Genomic DNA, 19,163 nt, shown 5'->3' with positions numbered 1-19,163 from the left:
CAACGACGACCAACTCCAGGTCCCAGAGCAGCTCCCATGTCGATGTGAAGTGGGAAAAGTGCAGCTGGAAAAGTGGTGCTTCCGCTGTCTATAGACCTGAATAATTCATAGACCCTGATTCGCCTCTCAAAGTGCTTTATTTCTCTTCCTAGTTCGATATTATTTTGTCTGATCTAATGTTAGCACGGAAGGACATCATTCTGAAACCAGTGACGTTTGCTATTTACATTTAATTATAGGTTAATAGTTTTTAGCTTCAATTTTTTTATTTTTATTTTTTGTTATTTTGAGTGGACATGGTGGAACACACACCCGTTGGCACAGTTAAATAGATTTTGCTGTCTAGAAACACTGGGAGGAAAGCCAGGAGCAGGGTGGTAGTGTTGCAAAGGTTGATTGGGAAAAGAAAATCCACAGTTATTTTCCCTAAGGAGTGCCTGGAGCTCATGGAACACCCAGGTTATCAGAGGCACAGTAAACATCGAACAATTTAATATTAAATGGTAGAAATATGGTTTGAGGCCAAGGTGTCCTTGGTTACACGTTGTCACATCTCTTGTGTCTATACTATTCATTTCAATCTCTTTTTGGTTTATATTCTGTTAAGTTTCCATGAGCTCTTGACCATTTATTTTTTAGTATTCCCTGGCTTATTTCCATTCGTTTTAATTTTAGAAAACGTATTTCAGCTTAATTTTAGTTGACAGAGGTGATGTTCTTAAAAAAAAAAGACAAAAACATCCAGTGGACTTTATGGAACAATTTGAGACAACACTAATGCCTCGTTTACACCAAAGGACGTTTTTGTGTTGCAGGAAAATGTGTCTCTTCAGGGTCATTAACAGCAGGTCATCTCTGTATTGTTATTGTAAAGGCCGAAATCAATTACAATATCCAAAAATATGTGGAAATAATCCTGAAGCCTCTTTTTAAATTTGGCTTCCAGTGACCTTGACTTAAATCTGTTGTCTTTTGGTCAACGAACAAAAGACGTGGCCATGAAATTATTTGAAAGCTTTGTCGCCAAACAACAGCACGGAACTGAAAGTCATCCAAATGGCTGCACACAAGGAAGGATAAAAAAGATCCTTCCAACACAAAAGCGATTTAGCCATCTCTCCAAGAGAACTTTGTCATTATCAATGAGTGAATGTGTAGCAGGGATGTGTTTAGTTCAAAGATCCTAAAACGAGAAGTACATCTATTGCTACACAAACACTTCTCATTACCGCAATTTGCTCTCTGACTTCTCTTAGCTCGCAGGAAGTCTTTCAAACGATGGGCCACAGCAGTGTGATAAAAGCAGCAAGATGTTCTTCTCCAGTGTCCAGCATTCACCAGTGAGATTTGATTCTCTGCCAACTGATAAGAAAGTTCAAATAGAGAGCGGGAGCGAGAGAGCGAGAGAGACAAGCCAATTCTTCCCTCACATTCTAACAGACTTAATTTAAAAACACTGTGTGGTTTTTTCGTGAGGGAGGGAAGGGGCGGGCAGGCACTGCCGGTGCGGCATTTATCGGACACCGTCATCAAACACCTCACAAAAAAATGAACTCACAACTTTCCAAAGTATGTGTCAAAGAAAAGAAATGTAAAAGAAAATAATTCAAACCGAAAAACAAATCCACTTTAGTGTTGTGTATTGCTTGCAATTCCCTCATGGACCACTAGGAGGGCGAGGACCCAAGTTCGGAAACCCCTGATTGAAAACACTGTAAAGCCTTCTTTCGTATGCACTTGCAATCTGAATTGAATACTAGCTTCATATAATAGACATGAGGTTCGTGGCCGTTCAGAGCAGTCAATATTTAAAAATTCCCTGTTCACTCAAAGGGAGGCCTTTCGAATGCAGCAGCAGCTTCAAGGCCCATTTTCTGAACAAACAACTTCCCATGAGAAAACAAAGTTAAGAAAGTAAATGTAACTTCTTGACTGAAAACGGGACAGCCTGGTGTTCAGAAACAACGGTGCTGAAAGGTAGAATAGACACCTCATGTTGTATTCAGCATGCATTCAGAGCGCTCAGCCCTGACGTTTCAACTGTCAATCAACAGGGCCAAGAAACAGCTTCTGACATTTTTTTATTTTAGCTGGTTTCTGTGCCTTCTGTATTTAAAAACATAGTATTTCATCCTGATGTCAAATTCAAACTCATATACCTTTATACCTGTGGTGTGGGGATGGTGGGGTTTGAGCAGCTACACCTGTCCTGGGTCTTGGTAATTGGGGGCACAGGATCAGAGTGGCTGCATAATTGTTGCTTGTTTGTTGATGTAACGACGAGCAGGTAAATCCCCCATCCCCACACACACTCAGGAGAGGAGCCTTGTCGTGACACGTCCATCTGCTACTTGGCTTATTCCAACTAGCCTCTCTACAAAAAACTGTGTCCGAAACCCCGTCGTCTGTGTCTCTGTGCCGGAGGTCCCTGAAAACGCCACGTGGGGTGGCGTGTTGGAAGGCGAAACTGCCGCAATCCCTTATGGTTTTTCGTTTAACAATATTTTTTAACGCAGGCCTGAAAAAACAACAGATTCTTAGTCTGTCGAGCCAGGCAGATGCTGGATGCCTTTCACATAATGCCGTGTTTATCAGCTTGAATCAAACCCTGGTGCTTCAACCCCTTGGTGCGGTTCTTTTTGGGCAGGTGTGAACTCGGGTGCAGACCAAAACAACCGGTTCCAAGCAAACCCTAGCGCGACTCGCTTGCGGCGAGAACACAATTCGACCTTGAGTCGACCCAATTGTAGGAAGTGAGCCGTTTGGTACGCTATGTATCATTGTTGGCGCCCGGGAGGGAATTTGTTTACATAGCCGTCCACATTTGTTTAGATTTCCAGCCCTGCTCCGTCCCTCGCGCCGCTGGCTCGCAGTGGTAACTTCCAACGTGTAGTGATTTTCCTTCCAGAGAGACACCGCGAGGCAGTACTCTTTGCACTTGCAGTTATTTGAGGAAGGGTAAGGTGCATCGGCTCTCACAGTGATCTCTCTGTAACACGGCTACTCCTCTCCACCCCTCCTTTGGCTCTGCGCGAACAGGGCTCCTGCTGTGCATTACCCACAATGCAATCAAAAAAACGCTGTTGATGCCTCGTTTTCGATACCGTTTGTTTACATCCGGGAAGGTCCTTCAACTGTCAACAATTCGAAGAAAAAAATCGGACCACTGAGAGGACGGTTTGATAACGCGTGGCGTTTGTTTACAAGTTTTGCTCTGCTGTTAAATGTCGCCGTGTGAACACAAAAGGAGCCCAGGGGCGAGTGCCACGTTGTATCTGTTCAGTCCCTGATTCGGAAACAAAACAAACAAACCACAGGTATGAAAGCGCCCTTAGTTGCTTGTGACGTTTTTAACAGTGTTGCATAGAAGGTGGAACACAAATCCAAACAGCTGTGTGCGTGGGGTGGCTGTTGTGTGTTAGAGACTCTATTTGTGTGTATCTCAATAATGACTCTGTAATAACTACTTCTGGTAGCGGCTATTTGATCTCTTCCAGGTTCGTAATTCAAACATTCAAAACCGGAATAAAATATTTTTCCACCTGCTCCTTGTCCCAGTCGCCGGAGATGAAAGGGTATCACAGAAGTGCCTTGAAATGAGGTTGCCAAAAGATATTCAACTTTTGATCCTCGTTTTTTCGGTTCACTTTTACAACCGTATTCTTGCCGAACAAAGCTGCTGAAGACGGTGTCTGATGATGAGCACCTGTACAGAGAATTCATAAATCTGTGGTAAAACAAAATATTAAATCTGTGGAGGGATATTCCGCAACCATTAAATACATCATGTTTGTGATTATTTAGGTTTTGTTTTTTTCAGTGAATAAAGATGCTTAGGAGACAATAATTACTTACTCAACCAACTCAAGTGCTGCATTTTACCATTATTTGAGTTTATTTCTATGCACGTTCATGGACGTTTTGAAGTTTGAGCTGCCTTACGGGTAATCCCACTGGTCTGGGCTGTTTCTCATCATACCCGCGCTACTGTAGCCGCGAACGCAGCATTGAACGAATTAAAATTATTACGAGAACGAAAAGGAATTGAAAATTGACAGAACTCACCTCCTCCATCACATCAGCTAGTTTACTAAGCGTTTCCTCTGCAAGACCCTGGAATGTGGGAACGCTGAAAAGAGAAGGAGAGAGAGACAAAACAAAAGGAAAGCATGAATGGGTAAGACAAATACAAGATGTACAAAGGAACGGAGACAGAAGATGTTGAGGCTGAAAGCGAGGGAGACGGATAGAAAAAGAAGCGACAGAGAAGCAGGGAAACATCGGGGCAAATACGAGAGAATACAATCGTATTTGGAGTCCCTAAATAAGCTCAATGCGACTCTCTTGTTTGTTGTGATAGAAAAGCGATCTGCGTTTTTCTGAAAACTTTTGAGACAACACAGGCGATGGAGCAGCTCATTTGCAGGGACTGTGTTCAGTTTGATTCCATGACAAAACGACAACAACAGCAGCAGCAGCAGAGAATAATTCCAGTTTGCTTAGTCGGACCACACAGTTGTTATGGTATCTACAGTATCAGCACCTGCTGCTGTGGGCAAACAGAGTAGAGGGACCTTCCTTATAGAAGAGATTTAACCACACGTGAGCAATGTGCGATTGCACGCACACACACGCGCACAAGCGCACACGAGCACACGTGCACACACACACACACACACACACACACACACACACACACTCTCGAAGAAACATGACTGTACTGCAAACAGAGCAAGATGTGCATCCTAAAAAAAGCTTTTTCACTGGGATGCCTCCTAGACGTCTTCTTGTTTCTGCCCACACAGGTGATGTGAAGTACATCACATCCACCAACAATGAGAATCTGTAAGATGACTTGGAGTGGGGGCAGTTCACACACCTGGTGTATGAATTGAGCTGAACCTCTCCACATCTTGTTCCCACTCCTCATCTTATTCCTCAACTTTCCTAATTTCTTTCTCGTCCCCGTCCTTCTCCACGTCCTCGGCTCATTCCGCCTTTTCCCAAGCCTGCCCCACCCAGTTCCTGATCCAAGCCTCTTCATAGAAAGAAGAGAGGGAGAGAAGCTAGTGAGGAGAGGAAGGAGGGGGAGGAGAAATGAGGACAGCAGAGAAGGAGAAAAGAGGAGAGAAGGCAGATTGGGGAAAGCAACATGGAGGGCTGAAATCAGGAGGGCATAAGACAAGAAATAAAAGTTTTCCCAATTTAAGAAGGCGACAGGGAGTGATGTACTGTCGCGTGCATTATGCAGCAGCACGGCAGGCGGCCACTGGAAGGGTTGATTTGAGGGTAGGAAAAATGATGTTTAAAAAAAACAACTTTTAATCACCACGTTTGAGTCCTTCCAGCAAATGCCAACACCCCCTTTCCTCCAGCTCCTTCAGACCGGAGAATGGCTCATAATACCACTTGTGAGCCATTCTCATTCAAATTAACAAAGCAAAACCCAAAAAGTGATAGTTGCATCAAAGAGCCCCCGCATCACTCACGCTGACTACAGTTTTAATGATACTGACAGCGGCAACATTTAACAATTGATTTGCACTGCTATTCCTATCAAGGGCTCGCAGGGGGTGCAGCCAAATACTTCAAAACTCTCACAAAACCGAAAATGGCAGATGGGCTCTGAGTATTGGTATGCCTGGCAGAGTGAATTCATCACAGAGAATTCTGGATGGCTTCCCCACTGTGGTTTCAACTTAAGTTTGACACGTGATGGCAGGCTATTACTGTTAGGCCCACGGCCTCCCAGCCACACTAGAGGCCGCCCTTGCCCCATCTGCAGCTCCCTACTCAAGCCCGATTGCACACACCTGGGATCAATTACCTGCACAGTATTTAGTCCCAGCTTCCCAATCATTATTTGCCAGACCGTCAACTAGCGTACCTGAGTTGTATTGCTATTAGCTCCCTTCCAAGTGCATATTTCTAGTTCCTAGTATGTCTTGTTGTCTCGTCTTCCCCTTACCTGCTTGTCTCCTCTCGTCGACCCAGTCTGTCTCTCCAAATCCAGCCAGCCCGGTTTACCTGCCTGTCTCCGCTCGTCGACCAAGGCTGCCCGTCCATCTCCATCCAGCCTGGTTCATCGTCTCTCCACCCGGATCCTGGACCCCATCTCCTGGTCATCATCATCCCTGCCCTGCCCTGCTCCATCCCTACCTGACCGGGTCCCCCCGGCCAGCTCCACCGTCCAGGCTAATCAACATCCTTTGCCTGCCTTCTGTCTCCCTGTGTCGTGCCTTTGGGTCTCTCCCAGTTCTGGTCGTGACAGTACGGTCTAGCACGGAAAACATGGACCCAGCCGACACAGAAGGGCTCCGCCGTGCACTCCGGGACCAAGGACTGTTGCTTGGGCAACATGACCAGGCCCTCCGGGACATCGCGGAACACCTCCGGACCATCTCGGTGGCCGTCAGCAGCCTGCAGGGTCCTCCGGCCCCCGTGGTCTCCAGCGCCCGCTACTCTTGGGCGCCTCAGAAGTCCCCCGACTGTCTCCGATGCCGAGCCAATGCAACTTGGTCGCTCCCGGATCTCCCCCGAGGAGCGAGCATGCCGCATACAGACCGGCGCCTGTCTGTATTGCGGCCGGCTGGGACACCTCCTAGCCACCTGCCCGGTCCGGCCACGAGAGGGCGACTCCTCGGTAGGGTTGTTCCGGTCACTCCAGCGCCAACCCTCTCCCGTCCACTGCTCCCAGTTACCCTTTCGTGGGGAGATATAACACTCTCTTCCTCCGCTCTCATAGATTCCGGGGCGGATGCGAGTTTTCTCGACCAGGGACTAGCACGCCAGCTAGGGCTGACACCTGTCCCATTCCCCGCACCGCTCCAGATCAAGGGGCTGAACGGGTCACATCTGACCCGGATTACCCACCAGACAGTCCTTAAGGTTCTTCCTCATTGATTCCCCACTGAACCTCGTGGTTCTGGGGCACCCCTGGCTCCTGGATCTGGACCTGGCCCCGGGCTTCAGCAAGCAGCGTGCGCTAACCTTACCACTTCATCGCCCTTACGACTGCGCAATCAACCTCCTGCCAGGTGCCCCCCTCCCCTGCAGTCGCCTGTATAACGTCTCCCGGTCCGAACAGGAGGCCATGGAAACTTGCATCCGCGACTCTCTCGCTGCCGGGATTATTCGCACCTCGTCTTCTCCGCTAGGCCCAGGATTCTTCTTTGTGGCTAAGAAGGACAAGACCCTCTGTCCTTGCATTGACTTCAGGGGACTTAACGACATCACTATCAAAGACAAGTACCCCTTGCCCCTGATGGATTCAGTCTTCGTCCCCATCCAGGGGGCCACCCACTTTGCCAAGCTCGACCTCCAACGCTTACCACCTGGTCTGCATCCGCGACGGGGACAAGTGGAAGACCGCGTTCAACACCCCGCTCGGACACTTCGAGTATCTTGTTATGCCAAATGCCCCAGCAGTCTTCCAGGCCCTAATTAACGATGTCCTCCGGGACATGCTCAACTCATTTGTCTTTGTGTACCTCGACGACATCTTGATTTTCTCCGACCACGTAAAACATGCACGCCTGGTGCTGCAGCGCCTCCTGGAGAACCGTTTGTTAAGGCCAAGAAGTGTGTCTTCCATGTTCCGTCCATTTCCTTCCTAGGATTCATCATTGGCCGGGAGAGGCTGGAGATGGACCCCAAGAAGGTGGCCGCCATGTGAGAGTGGCTAACCCCAGCCAATAGGAAGCAGCTCCAACGGTTCCTCGGTTCCTAGTGCATATTTCGAATTCCTAGTTTGTCTTGTCTACTCTCGTCCACCCAGTCTGTCTCTCCAAATCCAGCCAGCCCGGTTTACCTGTCTCCTCTCGTCCACCCAGTCTGTCTCTCCAAATCCAGCCAGCCCAGTTTACCTGCCTGTCTCCGCTCGTCGACCAAGGCTGCCCGTCCATCTCCATCCAGCCTGGTTCCCCGTCTCTCCACCCGGATCCTGGACCCCCATCTCCTGATCATCATCCCTGCTCCATCCCTACCTGACCGGGTCCCCCCGGCCAGCTCCACCGTCCAGGCTAATAAACATCCTTTGCCTGCCTTCTGTCTCCCTGTGTTGTGCGTTTGGGTCTCTCTCAGTTCTGGTCGTGACAAATACACCCTGCCAAGCAGGCTGCAGCGCTCTGTCCTGCCACCACCACGTCACAGGTTGGACCCCTGCCGCAGCCAGTTTCAGCCCAGGTGTCCTGTTCATTGGAGTTCTACAACTCAAAGACCCTTAGATGAACCCCTACGTCTGGTAGGCTCGGGGCGATATGTTGCGATGTTTGCCACCATATGCGATATTTTCACAGTATCCAAATATTGCCCCCCTCCCAGTTCATGGGTCGCGAGAGCGCACGGACAAGGCTCATTCACTTGCGCGCATGAGCATGTAGGTGGCAGTTTTCTCCAGGTTATTACTTGCATTACGGAAAATGTTATAAAAGTTTTTTGATTAATTGTTAAACAGAGCTGCCAAGTCTTCACTTCTTTGTATCAACTCACACGCCACACCTCCTATTTCTCATGCTGACAATCCCAAAATAAGTCAAAATGCCTCCCCCCCCCCTGCCCCCATTTTATTCTGTGTGTATTTCCTCACTCGCCGTCACTGTTTGTGTGGTTACGTGGACGTCCACGCGGCACAAAGCGATACGTTTTCTGCAAACCGGCATTTAAGGTTCTCCAAAGAAAACTAATACAGAGTCTATTTATTGTAGATGTATTTATTGAAATTGAATTAAACCAAAAAAGTGTATTGTGACATTTGGGCGAGACTGTCGCGATATAAAATTTGGGATATCGCCCAAGTCTAATGTCTGGCCTGTTTATTAGTAAGCACTATCAAAAAATGTACATTGTGTGCAATATGGAGGTTTTGTTGTAAAGCCAGTATTTTTAATTATAAAGAAATAAAATGTTTGAGGTCTCTCTAACAATTCAAAGTTTGTTTGTTTGTTCTCCGTATCAGCGCCAGAAAAAAACGGTGTGATTTAGAGAAAAATAATGTAATGCAAGAAAATAACCAAGAAGGAAGAGATTTGATATGCAGAAGTTTAGTCGATCCTCTGAGAAAAGTACTTCTTAGATGCTGTTTGGATCAAGTGTTTAGATACGGACGCAGCGTTCGGAGGCTCTGGTTACAACTGAAGCAGCACCAGATGATGTGTGTCGACAGGTTGTATGCGGCTGACTTCACATCCATGTAAACACAGAATCAGTAGGCAAGTAGTGGAGTCCTTTTCACACACAAACCTCCGTACGCCTTGTTCGTGTGGTTTAAATTAATCAAACCAAAAAGGAAACAAAGGGTTCAATCGATTTTTTTGTGTGTCCACACTGTTGGCAGCTTGGCTGCATTGACAAGCTTTTAAAGTTCACGGGACTAACCAATTTACACGCACGGCCTCCCCAAGAAAAAACGATTATTTTCGGAGGAAAAGCTCTTCTGTTCTTTTTTCCATTATATTTTGAACAACTATTTTGACGATTAGAATGTAAAGGACATTAAATAGTTCTATAACTTCATGCATGGCATGTCAATGAATTTTACTATTTTACTGGACATTGTTGTCAGCTTATGTTCAGCGAATCACTAAAGATTTGACCTCATCATTCATGATTCCTCTGATTCTGTATCTTTCCAACACAACAAACCTACTTTGTTTAATTGTGGTGGTTCCTACTTGTATTAGGGGCCACAAAGGAGTCATATCATATGGCCTGCACAGGCTCTGTGGTGCCAGTGTGCATTAACAAAGCCACAATTGGAGACTTGCTGCTTGAGCTTTGCAAAAGTCTTTTCTGTTCACAACAGGAAACAGGCCCAAACTAATTTCTCAATTCAGTGGATTATAACCATTTCCTTTCTTGTCGAAAATTGTGAATAATATCTTCCTCAAACATATTATTGAAGTGAAATCCCAATGAAAACAATAGAACACCATTAAATAGCGTTAGTTATTAAATAATCAATAAATTAGGTAATCCAGAGACTGACTCTGGAGATCTGGTTGCTATGGTTGCTGTTACAAAGATACGTCTTGTACTAAAAACTATTTGTGGAAACATTCCAACAACAACTGAAGACTGGTCACTATTGCACCTGCATGTCAAAATACCCATTACTGTAGCACTATGTTCCCTGAATTCAGAGGTATATGATTCTGTTGATTCATTTTTTTGCATTAGTTCCATGGTAACAGTTGGGTTTCTGCAGAAACAGTGCAAAGCCATTTCGCTGTCAATCAAGTAGGGGGTTCATTTTAGCCAAGCTGCTGTCGAGTGTATTTTTTGATTGAATTCCTGAATTTTCAGACGAGTGTGTGTATGGTACTCAGCTTTAGAAGGACTTCATAGCTATGACATTTACATTTTAATGCTTGTTGAGGCTGGCTTCCTGGCTATCGCAACGACTTACCTCAACAATGGGTTGCAGCCTGAAATCGCCATGTCAAGCTGTGCTAATAATTTTGTCAAGCATGCAATCGTCTTACTTTGATTGACAATCTTTCAATCAAACATATTTACCTCAGGAAATATAGTAATTGCTTGGAGGGTTTCCTACTTCTAAGCAGCTGCACTCGAGTGCTTTGGCTGAATGTCAATTAAAAAGCAGTTTGTTGGCCATTTATATACATTTTAAACAAATGTGTAGGTTATAAAACTTGTGTACAATAGACAAAACAATCATCCTATAAAATCAATGACCTTTGGTCATGATTGTCTCCAAGACTCCCAGACTAGCCTTAAAAAAAAGCACAAAGTTATTCAAAGGACAGAATTAATTTCCCTGTCTTATATTATCTATCAGTGACAGCTTGCTGAAACACAGGGCAATTTTTTAGCAGCCTGAAATGAAGACTTTATGAAGGCGAACTGAATTATTATTATTATTGCTTTCTTCTCCCCTAATGTAGTCATAAATAAAGATCTTGTTAAAATCAATGCTCTTTCAATTAATCAGTGGTACAGTGAACAATCACACATATTCCAAAGGTGATTTTTGCTCTGCTCCTCTTTGCCTTGGTCCAGGAGCTGTGCAGACCTTCTTTTCTTCGTTGAATACCAAAGTTATTCTAAAGGACTAAATGTTTACTGAATTGTAAGGTCAAATCCCCTAGTCTATATCCCCAGATAACACTGAGGGGGGAATTCACAAATAAATGGCCCGCTAATGGCACCATGATTTGCGCATCAATTGGGCCTGCTATCTGCGCCGCATTAAATTGTGAATATATTTAAAAATGTACTTAAGAAATTCCAGTTCTCACTGAATCTTAATATTACAATGCAGAAATTATGACAGTTAATTTAATATATTTTACTCTCTCACAAAGTTTTTCAGTGCGGGCCGAACACCACGGCCTTTCGGGTGTCCATGGTCCAATTTTGACCACTTTATCGCTATTCCTTATAGCTTTTAGATTTTTTTTCAATAAATATCTTGAGTTTAATTGGAATTATGTTTTGAAACTTTGTAAGTTTTAACAATAATAATAATAATAATTTAACAAACATAATAATTATAATAATGTCAAATTGTTATTTATAGATCACTTAAACGTCTGGGTGTGACATCCCTTATAAATGCGCTTTAATTGCACCTTGCACATCTCTGAAGGTAATTGTGCAGCGCTGCCTTTTTTTCTTCTGGTCTTGCGCAGTTAAGACCAGCTCTCTGCAGACGGTAATATTTTCACTCTAACTGCATGTGGCTATTAGCGCCGGTGTTTGTGAACGTGTTTGTGGATGGTGATGAATGAATGAATAATACCTAATTCAAATATGCACAAATAGCACAATTTGCGAGGGCAGCACAGTTAGGGGTGCATTTCACCCTTTGCGGGTGCTTTGAGAATTAGATGCTTGTTTTTTGTGTTATTTGCGCAGGTTTAGCAGTCTCAAAAGCCCCTCAATCCTTTTGTGAATTCACCCCTGAGGCACCTAGAAGGATATTAGAACAGTGCATTGGCATTGATGTTAGATATCAGACATTGATTTGATAGCCAACATCTCTGATCAGTTGTCTACTGGAGCTCTTACTTTGAGCTTTGAGCTTTTACTTTTCGGAGATCAAGCTCACGCCGCCGCACACGCCAGCCTTTAAATTAACAATCATCTGAAAAATAAAGTCATGGGAATCCTCACTCAATCTAGAATTTAATGCAGAGGACCTAGAAGGACATAGAAATTGATAATTGATCAAATAAAATTCCTGCATTGACCACTAGAGGGTCCCAAACTGGGGTCCACGACGGTCATGGTAAGTATAAAATCTTGTGTTGCTGAAATACCCAATTGATCCAATCGTACAGTTGCACATAATTGTCTATGCATCTTTTCTAATCCTATCTATGAATTCCACACAAGGCGTCAAAGCTAACATATACTGTATAACCATGGGACTATTCAGGCAAGGTTACCTTGCACTAAAGAAGTGCAAGTTCAATCTGGAGGACCACTTCTTTTTTCACGAATTCATTCATTCTGCTTGATGAGGTTTCAGTTTACTCGCTTCCTAACACAAGTTCATATGTCACACGAAACAGGGCTACAATCTTAATTGCTCTGTCTTACCTAACACCCCAACTAACAATTCCTTCTCGCTGTCATTTTAGTGGTTTGTCCATTTTCATCCAGCCCGCAACACCGCCCCACCAATGTCATGGCCCTGTCAGTCTCCCTATCCATAACCTTCCTTTGTATATAAAATGGACAGCGCGAGGCCATTCACTCACGTAGAGCTGTTTTGACTGCATAAACATGGGGGCCTGGTTGCAGCCATCTTGCTTTCAGTCAGCAGACGCTAATTGGAAACACTGTCTGTGCAATAGAGGCGGGAGGTGGGTCAGTATTTCCATGGTAATCCAGAGTCTACGCCCACACGACCATCGCCGCCCTCCCGCTGAACTGTAGGCTGTCAATGAGAACTGTCAATCAACTAATCCCCAGGACTGACCAGGTCTCATTGGAACATAATCAAATGATTTCATGGAAAAATGTCTGACCTCCATTCACCTGCATCAGCATGTGGGCAGAGTTAAAAGTTGTTTTGGAAACGACCACCAGAGGCACTCAACATTTCGTAGCTTCTACTTTTGAAAGCAGCCACACACCCTTGTCCATTACCTACATGGCACAGGCCTCACTTGGCTTCATTGTAAATAGGGTGAATGCCAAAATAGGTTCTCTTTCATTGCAATTAATTTGCATTCCACTTGTGTTCCTCCTGATTGAAAAAGTAAATAGTATTCAACAACCAATAGATTTTCATTTCTAATTTTATTCATTGCAAACATGTCTTTCATCATCAGCTTGCAGGGAACAGGATGGAGCAATTTTCGTTGAGAGTTCCCTCACACATTCAATATGCATGCAGTGGCTCCCATACACAATGTCACAGTAGGAACACACTCTCTCCACTCCATCGCAGAACAAGGTGTTGTGCCAAAAAGGGAAGGCAAAAGACAGGAAGACAGACCTACAAGGGAGACAGACAGAACTCAGGAAGACAGACTGGTGCACTAACCTCTTGAGAAACTCCATGTATTCCGCATGTTTAATAAGACCAGTTCTCATCATGATGGTCTGGAAACACTGTCTGTCGATGGCCCACAGCTTTACATTGGTTACAGCTGTAAAACAGTTAACAATATCTGTATTAATACATAGAATACGTGATGCCAATGTACCATGGATATAAAAGGATTGGGTGCTTTTGTAATCAATTACTCTCATACAACACAATTAAACAAAAGAAACGCAAACACAAAGAACGCAAAGAAAAAATATGAGCTACAGTACAGTGAGTTATACAGTTAATGTACACTTTCTGTCTCAGGTTTAATCTACATTTTACAGCATTCATGAAGAGAGTGATTGATGAATGCTTTATTTATTTATGTATTTCATACACTATTGATCAATCTGTGTTTTTAGACAACCCTATTTCCAGACATCCGACAATAACATGCATTATTTAAATGAGAAGACAGTTACAGTATGATCAATCTCCCTCCTGAATGACTGAATCAGTGTGAATACACAGCCACGTTTTGAAAAATAATTGCCGGCTGGCTCACACACCTTTCCTCTCTCGATGCTCATTTTTCGGTTAGCCTTCCCCGATGAGAGTTTTTAGTTTATATGACGGAAACGCAGAGGGATAACTCATTAGCTGCAACGAGCACGTTAGTCGGACCACAAGCTCAAATTTCCATAACTGGTGGTGCTTTGTGAGAGCCGTCGATTGCGGTGAATCTGTTGGAAAACCGTTACGCTTCACAATCATCAAATGTGAACCCATGCAGGTGGTTTGAGGAAACACAGTCAATTAAAATGGGAGTCTGTTCAAAATGAAGTTTTGCCAAAACTGACTCCCTGTAGAACTTCTCTCAGTCATCACATTAGCCTATGACTGAATGATGTAAATGTTTGTTTCATAATGAAATAGTGCTGTTGTGCTCTCCGGCCATTGCTCGACTGCAAGTTCTCTCCTCTCCTCTCCCCCATCTCCTCTTCTGGTATCTGGAGTACCGGAAATAGCCTACGGTGTACAATGTTTTACAAATGAAAATCCTCCCATTGGTATACACTGGCCATGCCTCACAGACAGATTTGTCAGGTTGCTCCAACCTGAACAATTAGCTCTGCAGGCACAGCTGTTCCCGACTCATTACGGCGGTGGCTCTGACAGGCATCCTTGACAGGCTGGCAGGAAAAAAGTTAGGCGGACTCAGAGGCTCACATTGTGTGCCGGATGATGTAGGCAGGGGCGGAAATTACGGGGGGGGGGGGGGGGGGGGTTCCGGACCCCCCTTCCTGGGAAAAACAGAGAGTTGTTCCACTCAGCATATCATTGTGAACCTAACTATATAATTTTAATTAATATACGTGGTGTGGGGGTCGTGTGGTTTAAGCAGCCACACCTGTCTTGGGTCTAGGTAATTGGCCGCAGGATCAGGGTGGCTGTGCGCCTGTTACTTGTTCGAGTAATCAACGAGCAACAGGTAAAACCCCCATCCCCACATACACACAAAGGTGAGGAGCCTTTGTCATGACATGTGTCCATCTGCTCCAGGCTTGTACCACCTAGCCCACTCTCTACATTACAACTGGGGTGTTACACAACCCCATTGCCTGTGTCTCCGTGTTGGAGGGCCCTGAAAATGCCACTCGGTGGTGTGTGGCAGGCGCAAATGCCACAGTGTATGTATTGTAGAAAGTTGGCAAGGTGGAACAAGCCCAGAGCAGCTGGAAAAACATTCATGACAAGGGCTCCTCTCCTGTGTGTGTGTGTGTGTGTGTGTGTGTGTGTGTGTGTGTGTGTGGGGGGATGGGGATTTTACCTGTTGTTTATTGATTGCCAGTTTCCAGGCTAACTTGTGTGTCAACGCCGCCATATTGGGACAGCGCAGCCGCGTCCGCTAATGCATGTACTGTATGTCTGTAACTATAGGAAATGGGATATAAATCACAATTCATTTTCTGGGGGACGACCCTCAGACCCCCTGTTTTATTGCTTCCCCCCACTTTTCAAACCAAAGTTACGCCCTTGGATGTAGGTGTCTGTATATCCGCATATTACCATTTTTAGGGACATTTCTCCAATCAACGATAGACATGTATACGTTTTGCAGAAATGCTAATAACGGCACTAAAGAAGACGTCGATTGGTCAGTTCTGCCGTATTTAAGGGTACTACCACTACTAATATGGCAAATATAATGATGGCTACATTACATGTAACATTACACTACATGTCCCAGTTGAGGGATGGCCGTGATGTAAGGAGACACCCTGAATAGTTCGACAGTCCATCATAAGGTCATAACAATATGTTATAACATTAAATAATTTAATACTTTTATTCTAATTCAATAATTCAATGTTAATCCATTTGAATCTAACTGGATTTATGGTCCTTGGATGATTCATGTAGACATTTCAACATTGACTATTACTATAAGAACCAAGGCCAATATTTATCAAGTGTCTCAGAGTAGGAAAACTCCAAAAGAGCTAAAGTGGAGAAAAAGTGATAATGTCAATCACTACATTGACACAGGGTCGCTAGAAACACGCACGCACGCACACGCACGCACTCACGCACGCACGCACGCACGCACACACACACACACACACACACACAAATTTGAGCTGGGAAGTTTTATCACTCTACTTTATGCATTAAGTAATTGCTTTCACAATTAGGTGGCATGTGGAGTTTAATTGATTTATTTCCATTTTACATTGCAATGCTCATTTAATAAATGTGTTTTTGTAATATTTGGAGATTACATCACATAAGAGGCTTGTACCTCGCTCATCAAATGCACTGGTGTGCAAGTGCATATAATGTGCATACATACTGTATGTACATTTTGTGTGTGTGTGTGTGTGTTTGTGTGCATGTGGACAAAAGCTGAATTAGCATACATACACTTAGTCTGTTGTAGTGCCAAGAGGTATAATTGGCAGACTTACATGTGTGCTGGTGTGCCAAATACATGTCAATGCACACGCCTTCTAATTAACATTAGATCCAGTTGGAGCCCTTACAGTACCGGGAGTATTCACAGCAGTCAAGGTAAGTCAGGCCCACTGTCGTTTGATGTCTATGTGGAATTTTAAACCAACAGCAGCCACCCACATCTTATCAGAAAATCCAATTAGAGAGAGAGAGCGACAGACACACACACACACACACACACACACACACACACACACACACACACAATTTGTCACTGTTCACACTGACAACTTCAACCATTTTTGCTCGAAATGTGATCATAGCCCCCTAACCAAAAATGGCAATTAAAGCCTTTGTAATCACTACTTACAATTTACCCATCAGCGACACCTTAGTTTTGATGCATCTATACAACCAACCTAAGCCAATTAGACCATCAAGGAAGACTGGCAACCATGTCACACTCACCACAAGACCAAAAATTGTGATTTATGGCATGTACACTGGAAAGGGACACAAAGGCCTTGCTAAACATTAGAGAAAAAACAAACCTTTACCACTGCCCTTTCACTTTTCTCTTCAAAAGAAACACACCCAAAACCAGAGATCCAAGGTAATTTTTATGCAACAACAGGCGATGGAACTCACGGGGGAAGGCGGCACTCCAGGAACCCGCTACCCCTCGGCGCTTTACATTGTCAGCAAATCATCAGTACAAATTGAACAGGCAATATTTTTTTCACATCAGAATAAGTAATGAATAAAGATGAAAAACAAATGAAATGTCATTTCCAGAGCTTGTTTTGACAGGAGACGTTTGATTGAAGCAAACCAGGTATGTCATTATTCCTCTTGCAAGCCTATCCAAAAAAAATATAGAAATATAACAACCCAAATATGATCAGTCAAAACATGCCTTAGAGAATACCTTGAGACAGAAATGCATTGAATCAACACCAGTTATTTTGAGTGATGCAATTGGGGTGTTTTGCGGACAGAAAAGACTGCATGCCCTTCTGATTGGGCTGTCAGCCATATTTTGTAATGGGTTAATTGGTTCTAGGTTTAACCAATTAAAAATAATAAATCTACAACAACAACACAGTTTTTTTTATTTGTTTGTAAAAAAGATGGGTTGGACCTGAGCTGCGGATCGCGCCCTTCGCTGTAGAGCACGATGCTCGGTGTGATGATACGGTCAATTTTATGGGGGGTCTAAAATCGTAACATAAGTTTCTTCCAGGTATGGATATGGGAAATATATTGTAATGTTTACAATTAGAGGTAAAAATGATATATAAATGTTTCGACCCGGCTAACTTGTTTTTACCTTTTTTTGGAGGTCCAACCCCCGTAATTTGCACTTTGATGGCGGAGCAGTTGGAAATTTAAGTGATATTTGACTGTTTGAAAGCTGCTTTTGACTGTTTCTTTTATTGGAAGGATACCTTAAAAAAAAAAGGAAGCAGCAATATCGTACAAGTCATGTTATAGCCTTCTCTTCTTCTATTTTCCCCTTCTTCTTTCTTTGGGGAAATGAAGACTTGAAGCATGATTATTTTTTTAGGGGCTATCACCCGCAAATTAACAGCTTAGTAGATGTTTGAGACAAAATAAATATGGGATCAGAATCAGCAGATACTTAAGGTTGCGGTGCAGGATCGGAAATGAAAAAGTGACATCGTCCCATCCCCATCCCAGAAAGTGACAAGATTACCCAGAAAGTGACAAGATTACCAACTTCACTTGGACTTTTTCCATCTCAGATGGTACCGGAGAAGATTTGGATACAGACGCATTTCAGATGTACTTGATATCAGCATCCTTTACTCCCAGCTTATATCAAGACAAATCTTGATTCGAGCAGAGATGGAGCCTGTTCATAGCACTTTCATACAGTCCAGTTAAGTGTGCCTTGATGCTCACCCGAATAAGTCACAGAAAATTGAACAAAATCAGCAGCACTAAGTTCCTACACTGCTGAAGTGTTTCTATTTCCAAAGGGGTAACAGCAAAGAGGTTAAGATTCGAAAGGCGACTCGCTAGAAGTGTGTGTATGTGTGTCTGTGTGTGTGTTCTCGCATTCCTGTTTGTGTGCATTTATATTAGAGTGGGATGGTATAGCAAGTGTATAGCTGGTATAGTGTGTGTGAACATCCTCAAGCAGAATCATTTCAGCTTTCTCTCGATTTGCAAAATGTGGCAGAAACTCCCTTTCATTTCGCTCTCTGACCTCCGCCACTCTTTCCGTCTCCGTCGACCCTTAACTCAATTCTTTCTATTGACTCTCTTTCATAGGTCTCTGTTGTGTTTATCACTTTCTCCTACTCTTCCTCGCTGTTGAGTACTGTAAGTTATTCCTCCGGTGGAATCGTAATGACAAAAAACCTCAATCTGGTCAGTGCAGAACCTTTCTGCCCCGACAGCTACTTCTGCTATTTTCTGTGTATCCATCTCCAAGCTACCTCTCCACCCCCTCAGTTTCTCTATCTCACTCTCACTCGCTACCTTTGTTTTTCAGGCCTTCATCCCTCTGGGAAGTATCTGGAATTCCACCCGAGCATGTTCACATATTTGTACTGTTACGTGTGGTCGCTATTCTGTTTATCCTGTACTGTGCACAAACAACAAAGTCAGACCAATTGATTTATATATTGAATGCATCAAGAAGTAGAGGTGATCAGGGTTGTGTTATCCCTGAAAA

The 19,163-nt window shown here is 44.0% G+C and overlaps 1 protein-coding gene across 2 annotated transcripts in view; it reads right to left on the bottom strand.

Moving 5' to 3' along the window:
• Positions 1–19,163, bottom strand: part of prkg1 (protein kinase cGMP-dependent 1) — a gene marked incomplete at its 5' end in the record, with an annotated part of 210,663 nt that overhangs the window by 59,571 nt on the left and 131,929 nt on the right. For both annotated transcript variants that reach the window (XM_080020933.1, XM_080020932.1), the window contains 2 exons: positions 4,066–4,129; positions 13,517–13,622. In XM_080020933.1, coding sequence (XP_079877059.1) covers positions 4,066–4,129; positions 13,517–13,622 — 170 coding nt within the window. The remainder of the gene's footprint in view (positions 1–4,065; positions 4,130–13,516; positions 13,623–19,163) is intronic.

This window comes from Zeus faber (genome assembly GCF_960531495.2).
Source record: "Zeus faber genome assembly, chromosome: 20".
In the NCBI taxonomy this organism is placed as follows: Eukaryota; Metazoa; Chordata; class Actinopteri; order Zeiformes; family Zeidae; genus Zeus; species Zeus faber.
Note: the sequence above shows the minus strand (reverse complement) of the source record. Positions and strands in the feature narration are given on the sequence as shown.